The 13,506-nt window shown below is 44.9% G+C and overlaps 1 protein-coding gene and 1 non-coding gene across 2 annotated transcripts; both read right to left on the minus strand.

Moving 5' to 3' along the window:
- Window positions 1-159: 159 nt before the first annotated feature.
- Window positions 160-372, minus strand: LOC141425988 (small nucleolar RNA U3). Its single transcript, XR_012451106.1, has one exon. It is a non-coding gene; the product is annotated as a small nucleolar RNA U3 (small nucleolar RNA).
- Window positions 373-461: 89 nt separating this feature from the next.
- On the minus strand, window positions 462-1,119 carry Mymx (myomixer, myoblast fusion factor). Its single transcript, XM_020157076.2, has one exon. It carries the CDS (start codon window positions 1,111-1,113, stop codon window positions 859-861), a length of 255 nt encoding a protein of 84 aa, XP_020012665.1. The 5' UTR covers window positions 1,114-1,119; the 3' UTR covers window positions 462-858.
- Between the last annotated feature and the right edge of the window lie 12,387 nt (window positions 1,120-13,506).

Here is a 13,506-nt window from a genome sequence, read left to right on the forward strand (position 1 = left end):
TTTGTGTTTGGAGACAGGCACTTGCTGCGCTGGCCAGGCTGGCCTCCAACTCAAGATCTTCCTGCTTCCACCTCCCCAGTACTGGGATTCCAGGTATGCAGCACCTCACTGGACACAGAGTGACATTCTTTTTTTCCTTTCTTTCTTTCTTTAAAGGAAACCACTCAGATGACGTCCTCACCTTCTTGCTCCTCCAGAGGAGAAGAAGAATCATCAATGGCAAATGGCAGCTGCAACACAGCAGCACCAAGAGCTGGCTTCACGCTCAGGGGAAAATGTCATGTCTCCTTCTCGTGATTTCTGCTACCCTATATGATCAGAGAAGCTTCTCTAGTTAAGAACTATAGAAATGATCCCTGAAAATATACTCTTTACAGTGGAACATCCTGAAGGAAGTCAAACACTAGAAACAGCTTCCAGGCTGTGAGGACTGTGAGGACACAGTGGAACAAGTAGTAAAAGGAATCATGGCAGGTGGCCTCTCCTCCTGCCCCCTCCCCAGGGCAGGAGTGGGGGTGGAGGGATTTCAAAGGCATCCAAATGACCCAACAAATGTTTATTGAGCGCTTGCTGTGTGGGGGGGCTTTGGGGACAAGTCTGCTTTAAAAGGGAATCAAGGTGTTATTTTGAGTTAGGTCCTGAGTGACAGTCTAGGTTCAAGTATCATCTCCTAGCTAAATTTTCATGAGGTCAGGTCCTGTCCACGAGGCCAGGGTGGTTAGCAGAGGTCTTTGGGAGCAAGGAGAAGGAGGGGCAATGATGAGTGGTCTGCTAGATGCAGTCAGTGCTGATACCTGGACTGGCCTAGTCCAGAAGAGAGCGTTTCCATAGATACCTCAGCTGCCAGGATTCCTGGCCTCACTTTTGGGGACCTAACCTCTCCCTCCTCTCTGGGCGATCCACTCTGGTGGCCTCCCCACTGTCTGGCGGGTGTTGCTGGCTGAGAATGAAGAGCAGACAGCCCAGCACAGTCTCTCGAATGTCCTGGGAGCCCAGGCGGCGGGCCAGTTGGCGCAGCAGGGGCAGGAGGTGCTGGCGGGCCAGGCGCACCGCGGGCAGCAGCAGGCGGGACACCAGAGCTCGGAGCAGCAGTGGGAACATTGGAGCCGGCATGGCAGGATGGGCACCTCACCTGCAAAGGCATCCCAAGCCCTAGGCTTGCACTTCCTGCTCCCAGCTCACCTGGCAAAGCCCTCCCTTCAGTTTACACCTTTGTGCTCCTGGGCCCCAATTCAGAAATCACTTTTGCTTTGGTGGCACCCTTTCTCCCGGCAAGGTGGCTGGGTCAGGAGTTGTCACCATAGCGCAGATAGGGAACTGAGGAAAGATGGGGCTAGGACCCACAGTTTGCTTTTCCCATCCTCCAGGGATCCCCACTGCCCCTTGGATCCCCCTTCCTCTAATCACCCCTCCTTTTGTCATCCCCTTCCCTCCCCTCTCCTGTTCTTCCCCAGGCAATTCTAATTTATCTTTTGGAGGCTCTTGATCCACCCAGACCAGCACTCGCTACGCTTAGTCCCCTACCCCACCACTCAGTAGCATCTCTCACCAGTCAGAACTGTGCTCAGAAGCAATCTCCAGCTGAATTGGCCTGCAGTGAAGACAGCAGAGCTGGTCACCACACTGAGCAGTGCCACCCAGCTCAGCCCCACCCTACTCAACTTGCTTGGGGGAGTGACAATAGGAGACAGCTGTGTCCTAGCACCTGGTATATTGAGAGATGGGGACAACTGGGCTGGCCCCCTCTTCCAGTCTAGGAGGGGAACATATGTAGGAATTCCCCTGACTGGGTACAGACCTTGGAGTTGGAACCCAAATGCACTTTCTAATTGTGTGATCTTAAGCGTGTTGACTCTTCTGGGCTCTAGTCTCCTCATCTGCTACCTCAATAACTGGGAGAAGTAACTGAACAGGACAATTACAACAGGTACTTAGAAGCTTCTTTTGCTGAAACTCACTGACTCCTCACTGGGGTCTGCAAAGGTCCCCAGGGGAACTAAAAGCAGGGGAAAAGCTTGACATCTCTGTCTCCATTTTGTATGTGTGCCCTTTGCTCTGAACCATTCTCTCCTACAGTCATCTTGCAGTCACCTTGGAACCCAGGAAGGACAGGATTGATAAATATCCTGTGACCAGAGACAAAGCCACCCCCTGCCAGGCAACAGTGACTTTCTTATTGTAACAAAGTCGTGCTGGACCAATCCTGAGACTATGGGCAACTGGACCTCACCTCTGCTCACCTGCTCACCTGACCACAGCTGTGCTGGAACTCTTTAATAATTGCCTCCAGTCCCTGCTCCAGTCCTTCCACTATTTAAACCTGAAGCTCATGTGTGTAGCCAGAAGATGGGCTGAAGTGCTCGCTTCTACTCTTCCATGGTGTGCCTGGGCCACAGAATAAACCTCCTTTTTCTGCCCTTCACCACTGTTCGTCTCTTTATGTGGGATATTGGGGTGGACCCTGCATGTAGAACCCCTGGAGTTGGGCCTCTGGCCTAGAACTCCTGTTATACAATGTGTTATACCCACTTGTCCAAACCTCAGATGCAGTATGGTGGTGCTCAGCTACTCTTCCTAACACCAGGCTGCTGTGGTGGCCGAGAAAGGGAGACTAGGACCTAGAGAGGCACTTGTGTGTCCTCTCCTGAGGGCAAAGGAGTGGAGACTTAGTCCATCTTAGAGCTGGGCACGGTTGAGCACAGCTGGGTGGCATTACCACACAGGGACAGGAAAGGAAGCCCAGTTCAGGACCTTCTTCCCCACCCATTCTACCTTTTCTCTCTTTAAGGGGATTCCACGAGGTAGCCATGAATAGCTTGGGATTTATTTTGTTTTTACTACTTTATTCTCCTACTTCAGAAAATGGGTATAATTCCTATACCCTGCTGGACTCAGATGAACTAATGGTCATGAGGTGTCGTAAAAATTTCAAAGCCTTAGGGATATAGCCATTTGACATCGTTCCAATCTTCATCACTATCAAAGACCTCAAAGAAAGGAACTTACAAGATGAAAAAGGCTTGTCCATTTCCATTTCAGAGGAAGCCAGGCAGAGGGGCTACAAAGCATAGTTGCTTTCCTGAGGAGGTTTAGTGGCCTGTGTGTAGGCTGTGGGTACGACTCACCGAGTCACACACATGCTAGTTCTAAGTCCATGATCTCACTCAACTCTCACCAGCCACTGCAGAAGGGCAACATGGTAACTACTGTACACGTGAGGAAGCTGAGGTTGAGGTTCAGGGTGGCTGAGCATCTTGTCCAGAGAAACATGGTAAAAAAGCAGACTGGTGTACCCCTAGTCCTGCCCTTCCTCTGCATTTTCCCATCTCTCTTAAGTGGAACTTTCACCTTTCCTGCCCTAATCTTCAAAGTTAACCTGAGCCTCCTCTTTCTGTCACAATTCTCCACCTACACTAGCAAATCCTGATGGTGCTACTTGTAAAATATTTAGAATCTGGGGTTGATGGTGGAGAGTTTACCAAGTGTGTGTGAGTCCCTGAATTGGATCCCCAGCGTCAAAAAAAATAAAATAAAATAAAATCGGAATCTTACCACTTGTGACTGGTGCCAGTTGTGAATCCCCTCTTGTGAGCATCTGTCACCTTTCACCAGAATTACTGCTGTAGCTGCCAATTTGATGTTCCCATTTCTCTTTTCTATACGGTTTCTAGAATGTTCCTCATGAAGCACAAATTGGATCTGGCCTCTTTCTGCTCAAACTGCCAGTAGTCCCCATCTCACTCAGAGTAAAAGCCCAAGGTTCAGGCAAGAGGTATAGCTCAGTGGGATGGTGCTTGCCTAGCAAGGTTGAGGCACTGCTGGTTTCCATCCCCAGGGCTGAAACAAACAAACAAATGAAACAAGTAAAAAAAAAAGACAACTGAAAGATCTAGCTGTGACTTAAAAGACCCCAGATAATTCGACCGCCTCTGGTCTTCTGATTCACATGCTAGCTTTTCTCACTGTGCTCCAACCACACTGGCTTTCTTGCTGATCCTTAACTAGTCCTCAGATGATGGTTGATTCTGCCTCAGATCCTTTATACTAAGGGGAGGAAAAAATGTTCTTCCCTCTATATTTCTAGGCTCTTTGGTGGTCTCTGAATGAAATTGACATAAGACAGATTTACTAGGTGAAAACCAATTTTAATTATGTTAGTACTCATGGGAGTCCCACAAAAATAAGAGATAGCAAGGGTTGACTGAGTGGCTCAAGTGGTAGAGTGCCTGCCCAGCAAGTGTGAGGCCCTGAGTTTAAGCCCCAGTACCAAAAAAAAAAAGAGAAAGAGAGAGACTGCAAGCAAGAGTTGAGTCTTGGTTTCTTTTGGAGGGGGCTAGTGGGGGATGGGCAGTACTGGAGTTTTTGAATGCAGGGCCTTTTACTTGCTAGGCAAGCGCTCTACAACACAAGCCACTCTTCCATCCCTTTTTGCTTTTAGGTTATTTTTCAGATAGGATCTCCCGCTTTTGCCTGAGGCAGGCCTCAGTCAGCGATCCTCCTACCCACGTCTCCCTTGTAACTGGAATTGCAGGCAGGAGCCAGCACTCCATTCTGATCCTACAGAAGGAATAGGAGTGTGGGGTTTCTAGGGGTCATGGAGAAAAACTATGGGAGGATGAGAGGCAGAAATGTGTAGTGAATAAGGATTGTTTGTTATGTAGGTAAAAATCTCAGGAGAGCCAGGCCCCAGTGACTCCTGCCTGTAATCCTAGCTACTCAGGAGGCAGAGATCAGGAGGATCAGATTGTGGTTCAAAGCCAGCCCAGGCAAACAGTTCCTGAGAACTTATCTCAAAAATATTTAACACAAAACAGGGCTACAGGGCTGGGGGATTGGCTCAAGTGGTAGAGTGCCTTCCTAGCAAGTGTGTGGCTCTGAGTTCAAACCCCAAAAGTCTCAGGAGTAGGGCTAGGACTGTAGCTCAGTGGTAGAGGGCTTGCCTAGCACGAGCAAGGATCTAGGTTTAATCCCTAACTGCAAGAACTTAAAAAAGCCTCAAGAATGATAAAGGCGGTCTTCCTGGTACAGCTATGACTTTACGAATGAACGTTTCCTTCATGTACATTTCATTTACAAAAGGGCAGCTTTTGGGCTGAGGCTGTAGCTAAGTGGTGGAGCACTTACCTAGCATGGGCAAGGGCCTTGGTTTGATCCCCAGCACCACAAAAAAAAAAAAAGAAAAAAAAAATCAAACAAACAAAGCAAAAAAGGGGAAACCTTCCAGAAAGACTCCTGTGTCTGCAGTTTCTCAAAATAACCAGCTTGAAATAATCAACAGTCCAAAGATTTCCACTTGGGAGTAGTGTACTCCGTCTCCTATGAAGGAATTTTGGGTTGGTATATCCTCAGCCCAACATTCCCCCATCTGAAACTTTTCCAAGAAGTTTCTCATTCCAGGAACTGGGCTGGTAGGTTGCCTATAACCCACTGAAATGAAAGAAAAACTAAAGCTAGTGACCAGAGGAGACTACTAACTAGTTTCTGAGTCCGGGGGCAGCCAGTTGAAAAGATTTCTGGATGCTAGGTTCAAAATATCTTTTGCAAATTGTGTGGCAATTCCTACATTTGACAAGAGTCTTACCAAACCATCCAGCCTCTGCCTGCAGCGCTCCCAGGCAAAGGCAGTTTCTGGTCTTAGTGATTCCATATCTGAAAGCTGGGAGAAATTAGAAATGTTTCTTTGGGGACTTGTTGCCAGATATTGGAGGAAAACTAGAATTCAGGACGCAGTCCAAGTTATAGGTAGATAAAACCTCAAAGAACAGGTCTGGGATCTAATAATGGGTGTGTTATAGTTTTTTACTGAAACATAATTTTCTCACTACATTCATTCACTTTTCTACTAAAGATAATTACAGTAAGACTAATTTGTTTGCAATAAGTCTAGTCTTGTTAAACTTGGTCTGATTTTGTAAGTGCAGCAATAATAGTGATTAACTATATAGGTTCTCCTTAAATGTGCTTTGCCCTTCCTTCCTTCCTTCCTTCCTTCCTTCCTTCCTTCCTTCCTTCCTCCTTCCCTCCTTCCCTTCCTTCCTTCCTTCCTTCCTTGTGCTGGGGCTCAAACCCAGGACATACTAGGCAAATGCTACATCCCCAGCTTCAACTGGCATTTTTTTTTTTGCGGTACTGGGGCTTGAACTCAGGGCCTACATTTGAGCCACTCCACCAGCCTTTTTTTGTGATGGGTTTTTTTTTTCTAGGATGGGTCTCATGAACCAGCCTGGGCTGGCTTCTAATCATATCCTTCTGATCGCTGCCTCCTGAGTATCTAGGAATATAAGTGTGAACCACTAATGTCCAGCCTTCCTACTGGCATTTTAAATAAGAAATCTCAAACTAGATTTTAAAAGCCTTTTGAGGGCTGGGGATATAACTCAGTAGTACAGTTCTTGCCTAGCATACCTGAGGCCTTGGGTTTGATCCCCAACACAGGAAACGAAACAAAAACTTACTAGTTTGACATTTCTGTTTTTATAAAGAGAGAGAACAAATTACTTAGAGATATTCCATGGACCCATCTGGAAAATCTCAAAGGTAATTTGAGGTTAAAAAAAAAAAAGACAATTTCAAATTTGATTCTGGAAATGGTTAAGATTTAGAACATTGATTAAACAGAATGAGATCATTGTGAAACAAACAAAACAAAACGAAACAAAAACTTACTAGTTTGACGTTTCTGTTTTTATAAAGAGAGAGAACAAATTACTTAGAGATATTCCATGGATCCATCTGGAAAATCTCAAAGGTAATTTGAGGTTAAAAAAAAAAACCACAATTTCAAATTTGATTCTGGAAATGGTTAAGATTTAGAACATTGATTAAACAGAATGAGATCATTGTGAAACAATACCAGAGTCCAGGGTAACAACAAATACAGAGAGTTACAGAATTGTTGAAAAACCTTACCTCTTTCATGCAACTTTATTTCTTTGTGGTATTGTGGATTGAACCCAGGACCTTGCATGTGCCAGGCAAACCCTCTATCACTGAGCTCCACCTCTAGCCCTTGGTGATTTTCTTTTCTTCTTCTTTTTTTTTTTTGCGGTACTTGGGCTTGAACTCAGGGCCTTCACCTTGAGCCACTCCACCGGATCAATTTTTTTATAGTGTTTTTCGAGATAGGGTCTCACAAACTGTTTACCCAGGCTGGCTTCAAACCATGATCCTCCTGATCTCTGCCTCCTGAGTAGCTAAGATTACAGGCGTGAGCCACCAGTGCCCAGCCTTGGTTTTATTAAGTAATAAAAAACGTAATGAAGTCAGTGTGAAGCACAGGAAATTATTTTGATAAAACACAGAACTTTCCCCATAGACAGACACATAAGAAGAGCATTTTCCCAACCTCTTACCAAGAACAGACCAACGGAAGAGCTCCAAACACAAAGTAATGATAAGAAGATGGAAACATTAATTATCCTGATTGTTTATATGTATCAAATTATCACACTGTATCCCACAAGTACATACAATTAAAATAATAATAAAAATCAGGAAAAATAAAAAAGGCCAATGCTTCATGAAAACCTTGCCATCTGAAAAGAGAAGACCAAGTTCTAGGTTGACATCATTGTACTTGCCCTAGCTATTTTTCAGGTAGAGTCTGACCTCAGACTCCAGTCCTCCTACTTAAGGCCTCCTTAGTAGCTGGAAGGACAGGCATGTGTGGCCACACCTTGTTCATTGACTGAGATGGGGTCTTGCTAGCTTTTTGCCCTTACTGGCCTCAAACCATGATCCTACCATTCTCTGCCTCCTGAGTAGTTTAGATTACAGGTGTGAGCCACAGTTCCCAGCCCTTAGTATACGTGTGTGTGTGTGTGTGTGTGTGTGTGTGTGTGTGTGTGTGTGGTGGCACTGGGGCTTGAACTCAGGGCCTACACTGTGAGCCATTCCACCAGCCCTTTTTTTTAATGGTTTTTTTTGAGATAGGGTCTCACCTACTATTTGCCTGGCTGGCTTCAAACTGCAGTCCTCCTGATCTCTGCCTCCTGAGTAGCTAGAATTAAAGATGAGAACCACTGGGGCCCGGCTTTATTTATTTTTTAAATAACATCTCCAGTTTATGCTTAGGTCAGCCTGGACTATGATACTTTTATTTATGCTTCCATTTTAACTGGGATGACAGCTTCGGCCACCATACCTAGCCATTGGTTAAGCTGGTATCTTGAGAACTTCATGCTTCTGTTGGCCTCAAATCTCAATCCTCCTGATCTCTGCCTCCCAAAGTAACTAGGATTACAGGCTGGAGCCACTGTGCCTGGCTTACCCTAAATTTCTCTCTCTTTTTTTTCAGTACTGGGGCTTGAACTCAGGGCATACACCTTGAGCCACTCTACTAGCCCCTTTTTTGTGATTGTTTTTTTTTTTTCAAGATAAGGGTCACTTGAACCGTTTGTCCAGGCTGGCTTTGAACAGAGATCCTCCTGAGTAGCTAAGATTATAGGCACAGACCACTAACACCTGGCACCCTTACTAGTTCTAATTACATGTATTAATTAGAATTCCTTAGCAAACCTCATTTGCAGTGCAAACTAGAAAATAAGCATGTGAACTGTGCCACATGTGCTTTCTGTAGATTGGCCAATCTGTGAATACTATTTCAGAATTTCTAGAATCATGTGTTTCCTCGTGGTACTTTTTTTTCTCTTTTTTCTGTACTGGGGTTTGAACTCAGGGTCTCATGTTTACCAGGCAATCGATGTGCTACTTGAGCCACTCCACCAGCCTTCATGGTACAATTTTAATGAGGCAAAAGTCACACTGACGAACAGGTCCGAATATCTTTAGTTCCTTTGTAATAAGAAGTCAATAGTAGACAAACTTATAGACAGCAATTAATGTTTCAGTGTTTTCTCTTGTTGGAAAATGATTTAGCTAGTCAAAGAATTCCTCACTCAGTTCAACTTAGCATCATGTTAAGGGAGTAAGTTGCCAAAAAGATTTGGGAATCTATTTTTAAGTTAGACATATTACAAAACAGCATTGTTGTTAAAGGGAACATTTATAAATTTTTATCCCACTTGCATCTATTTAACTCACTGATCTTAATAATTATGCTTGGATTCCTCATGAAAATTCCATGAAACATAAGACAAAAGGTAGCCATCATCAAACAATTTCCTGGTTAACTATTTTCAGGGTACAAGCACATAAGTCAAGTGTCACAAAAACCTAAGAGTTAAGCCAGGCACCGGTGACTCATGCCTCTAATCCTAGCTAATTAGGAGGCAGAGATCAGGAGGATCATGGTTTGAAGCCAGCCCAGGAAAATCGTTTGTGAGATCCTATCTCAAACAACCTGTCACAAAAATAGAGCTGATGGGGTGGCTCAAGGTGTAGGCCCTGAGTTCAAGCCCCAGTACCACAAAAAGCCCTAAGAGTTAAGCACACCGGGTTTTGTTTTGCCCTACTGCTGTGCTTGGAATAGAAGAAATAGGTGCTGTTTTCTACTTGAACATTCATTTTTAGTTGAACTCAAGTTTTGTTTGTTTGTTTGTTGGTGGGACTAGGGGTTTGAACTCAGGACATAGAGCTCAAAAAGCAGGCTCTCTACCTCTTGAGTCTCTGAACTCAGTTTTATGATCATAAACATCTAGTCAAGATAACAAGCTTGGGGGCTGGGATGTAGCTCAGTGGTAGAGAACAAGGTCCTAAGTTCTATCCCTCGTACCGCAAAAGACAAGAAAGTTGTTTGACTAGGAAAGCTACTAAAATAAAGCTTGTGTGTCTGCATTCCATCTAATATTGACATCTCTGAAGGCATATCCATTTTTACAAAACCAACAATATTCATTTGCCAAAGATTTCCAAAGTCATGTGAACTCAAAAAGCACTGGGTGTAGCAGGGTGTGGTGTGTGGTGGCACACAGCTGCAATCTCGGCACCCAGGGAACAAAGGCCAGCGACTGTGATTCCCAAGCTAGCTATGGGACTACAAAGTGAGTTGAAGTCTAGCCTGGGCTACAAAGTGAGACCTTGTCTCAAAAACAGTAAAAAAAAAAGCACTGGGTTACTTTTTGATACTTCAGAGAGGACAATTTATGTAAATTCTTATTCTTTAGCCAGTTTAAATAGAAACGATTGATTCTGGCAATACCATCTGGACATAGAAAAATAGCACATACACACACAGGCATACAGACAGACATACATGATACAGCTTTTACTCCACGCCTTTGCCACATGTACGATGATACAAAACTCACTAGTCTATATAAGAACTAGATCCAAACTGTGTAGTTGGCAAGTGAAACAAGTTAAAGTTATCTGCTCACAAGGACAAACCTTTTTACAAATGTTTGTGGAAAATGTGTTTTTTTTCCTTTTTGGTGGCACTGGGGTTTGAATTCAGGGCCTCACACTTGCTAAACAGGCGCTCTACCACTTGGAAAATGTTTAAGACTTTAAACATTAGTTTCTAACTAATTTTCTACCATCCCTTTCTCTCTCTCTCTCTCTCTCTCTCTCTCTCTCTCTCTATATATATATATATATATATATATCTCAAGGGTAGCAAGCTAATGACTCAAGACCAGATCCAAAGAGTCTGTAAGAACGTAAAGTCAGTAAGTGTTTTATGGCTTAATCACAGGTACACCAGGCTTCTCCAAAGTTGCCTTCTAAGACTCCCAAAGGCAGTCAGTGTCCTGTCAGCTGTTGGAACAGGAAGTAGAGCGCTGCTGATGGGTGTAATCCACATTTCTGCCCATCATGTTTTCTTTCCTTTTTTTTTTTTTTTGTGGACTGGGGTTTGAACTCAGGACTTGCTTGAGTCACACCTCTAGCTCATTTTGTATTATTTTGGAGATGGGGGGCGTCTCTCAAACAATTTGCCTGGGCTGGCCTTGAACCGCTACCCTCCTGATATCAGCCTCCCAAGTAGCTGGAATTATAGCTGTGAGCCACCAGTACCCGACTTGCCAGCTATGTTTTGACAAAAAGAAGACAAACAAGAAAGCATTATCTGTCGGTGGGAAGAAAAGGGCCAAGTGTGTATCCCAGGACCAAGAGTCTTAATTCCTACAAATCTCTCTCTCTCTCTCTCTCTTGCTCTCGCTCCAGTCCCCTGCCCCAACTCCTTGAAGTCTGCATGTCAAAACAATTTGATCTCAGGTAAAATAGGATAGAAAATTTATATCAAAGACAGAGAGCAGGGTGGCCTTGGGTGCACCTTCAATCCTAGTGCTTAGGAGGCTGAGGCAGGAGAATTGTGAGTTCAAGGCTGGGCTGGCTACACAGAGAAACCCTGCCTAAAAGAAATAAAGGAGGCTGGCGGAGTAGCTCAAACAGTAGAGTGCTTGAGTTCAACTCCCAGTACTGCCAAAAAGAACAAAAAAGAAAGAAGCAACAACAAAATGTCACCAAAAATAAATAAATAAAAGTCAGGTGCTGGTGGCTCATGCCTGTAATGCTAGCTACTCAGGAGTCAGAGATCAGGAAGGTCACAAATTCAGCCCAGGTAAATAGTTCGTGAGACCTAGCTCAAAAAAACACATCACAAAAAATGTGCTGGTGGAGTGGCTTAAGGTGTAGCCCTGAGTTCAAATCCCAGTACCGCAAAAAAAAAAAAAAAAAATCCACAAAAAGGGCTTCAGATTAGAGTGGTTCAAGTGGTGAGAGCACCTGCCTAGCAATCGTGAGGCCCTGAGTTCAAGCCTCAGTACCAACAAATAATAATAATAATAATAAAGCCAAAAGGGTATATTTTGGAGTGGCATGTCTGGGTCTCCTACAGTCACACTGAGGCAGGTTAGCAAACAGGGAAAATAACTCCCCAGGGACTCCTTTCTCTTAAGCAAACAGGAATCCCCCAGTATGGTCCTGAGTCATCCCTAGAGCACGATGGCCACCAAAGAGGGAGGTGCTTTGGGTCTGACTTGCTAGTTAAAGGAGGCCTGCCCCAATTAGACCTTCCTGGCCAAGTCCTCTACTTAGGACCTTACGAATATTGGTCAAATCTCATACATACAATAAAAGTCCAAACAGTAGCATAAGCACATGTGCAGAACACTCCTTGCTATGTACTAAAGCTGTGGCAAGTAAACCTGCTAGCTAGCCTATCCCTCCCGACTGCCCAGATTTTCCCCACCGTACAGCTTGTAAACTGGTCTTTAAACAAAGAGATCAAGGCTTCCATGCCATCGGGTAGGGGTAGGGGCCACTGCTTCTCTGCAGAGCTTTTGCCTTTCTCACTCTTTCAGTGCAGTTCTGCAATTTGTGTTTCTGTGCAGTTCTCTGTGCAAGTCACACAAGAACTTGAAATTTGGATTGGAGTTGTGGCCCAAGCATTAGAGCGCCTGCTTTGTGAGTGTGAAGCCCTGAGTTCAAACTTCAGTCCCACCAAAAAAAAAAAAAAAAAAAAGTACATTGAAATATTGAAGCTGGGAGCCAGTAGCTCACACCTGTAATCCTAGCTACTCAGGAGGTAGAGATCAGAGGATCGCAGTTTGAGGCCAATCCCAGGCAAACAGTTCCCATGAGACCCTATCTCAAAAAAAATCCATCAGAAGAAAGTGCTGATGGAGTGGCTAAGGTGAAGGCCCTGAGTTCAAATCCAGTATTGAAAAAAAAACAAAAACAACTTGAAATCTTCTGGACTAGTGTCTTCTCGGGTCCCTCAGTCTGGTAAACAATACTTGTGGGTGTCATGAGCTCTGACTGCACCTTTCGTTCCCACCTAAAAATCTCTATCTATATGGCCCCGTCTCTCATCTCTTTCAAGTCTTTTCCTAAATCTTACCCAATCATCCCTTGCTTCACTCCTTATGCTCCACTTGCTGCCCGCATCCCTCCTCAGTTTCCTTTGTCCCCCAGTGTCATTATCTGATGTGCCAGGTAGTTTGCTCCCTTATCTTGCTGGTTGTCTGTCTCCCACACTAGAATGTAAATTCCATGAGAGTAGGGACTTCGCTGCTTCCTCTGCAATAAACATTTGTTGTCAGAATAACAGGTGGATCCTACCCTGGGCCTCTTTGCCCCAGAGCCTGGACCGAGCCCCAGGGCTCCATTAATCAAACACTGGCAGGATGTGTGAGAGCCATTTTGCTACACAAATAGTGGGAAAGAGCCCTTGGGGGACAGGAAGATGACACACTGGACCAAAGGGGAGGAAAGGGAAGCAAAGGCTGGCCTAGATGACTCCCTCTGGGAACCTCCAAAGTGCATACTCTGGGGGAACCTTGCAGGCCCCCCAGGTGCTGGTCCAGATCTGTGATTAAGTGACTGAGTAAGTTACACCCAATCCTCCCTACCTCAGTTTCCACAGCCTTGGGTTCTTTGGACCCTTAGCATGGGTCATTACTCCTGCCCTACCACAGCCTCTTTTTTTTGGGGGGGTGGGGGGATGGGAGGCCTGGGGTTTAATCTCAGAGCTTAGTACTTGCACAGCAGGTACTCTACTACTTGAGTCACCCCTCTAGTCTCTAGTAATGGGGTGAGCAGCTTCAGGGGCCTGGACTGGAGCAGGCTGGGTAAAGGAAACAGGCTATTGTCTCTGGGAAAAAT

The sequence above is a fragment of the Castor canadensis genome, chromosome 8 (genome assembly GCF_047511655.1).
Source record: "Castor canadensis chromosome 8, mCasCan1.hap1v2, whole genome shotgun sequence".
Classification (NCBI taxonomy): domain Eukaryota; kingdom Metazoa; phylum Chordata; class Mammalia; order Rodentia; family Castoridae; genus Castor; species Castor canadensis.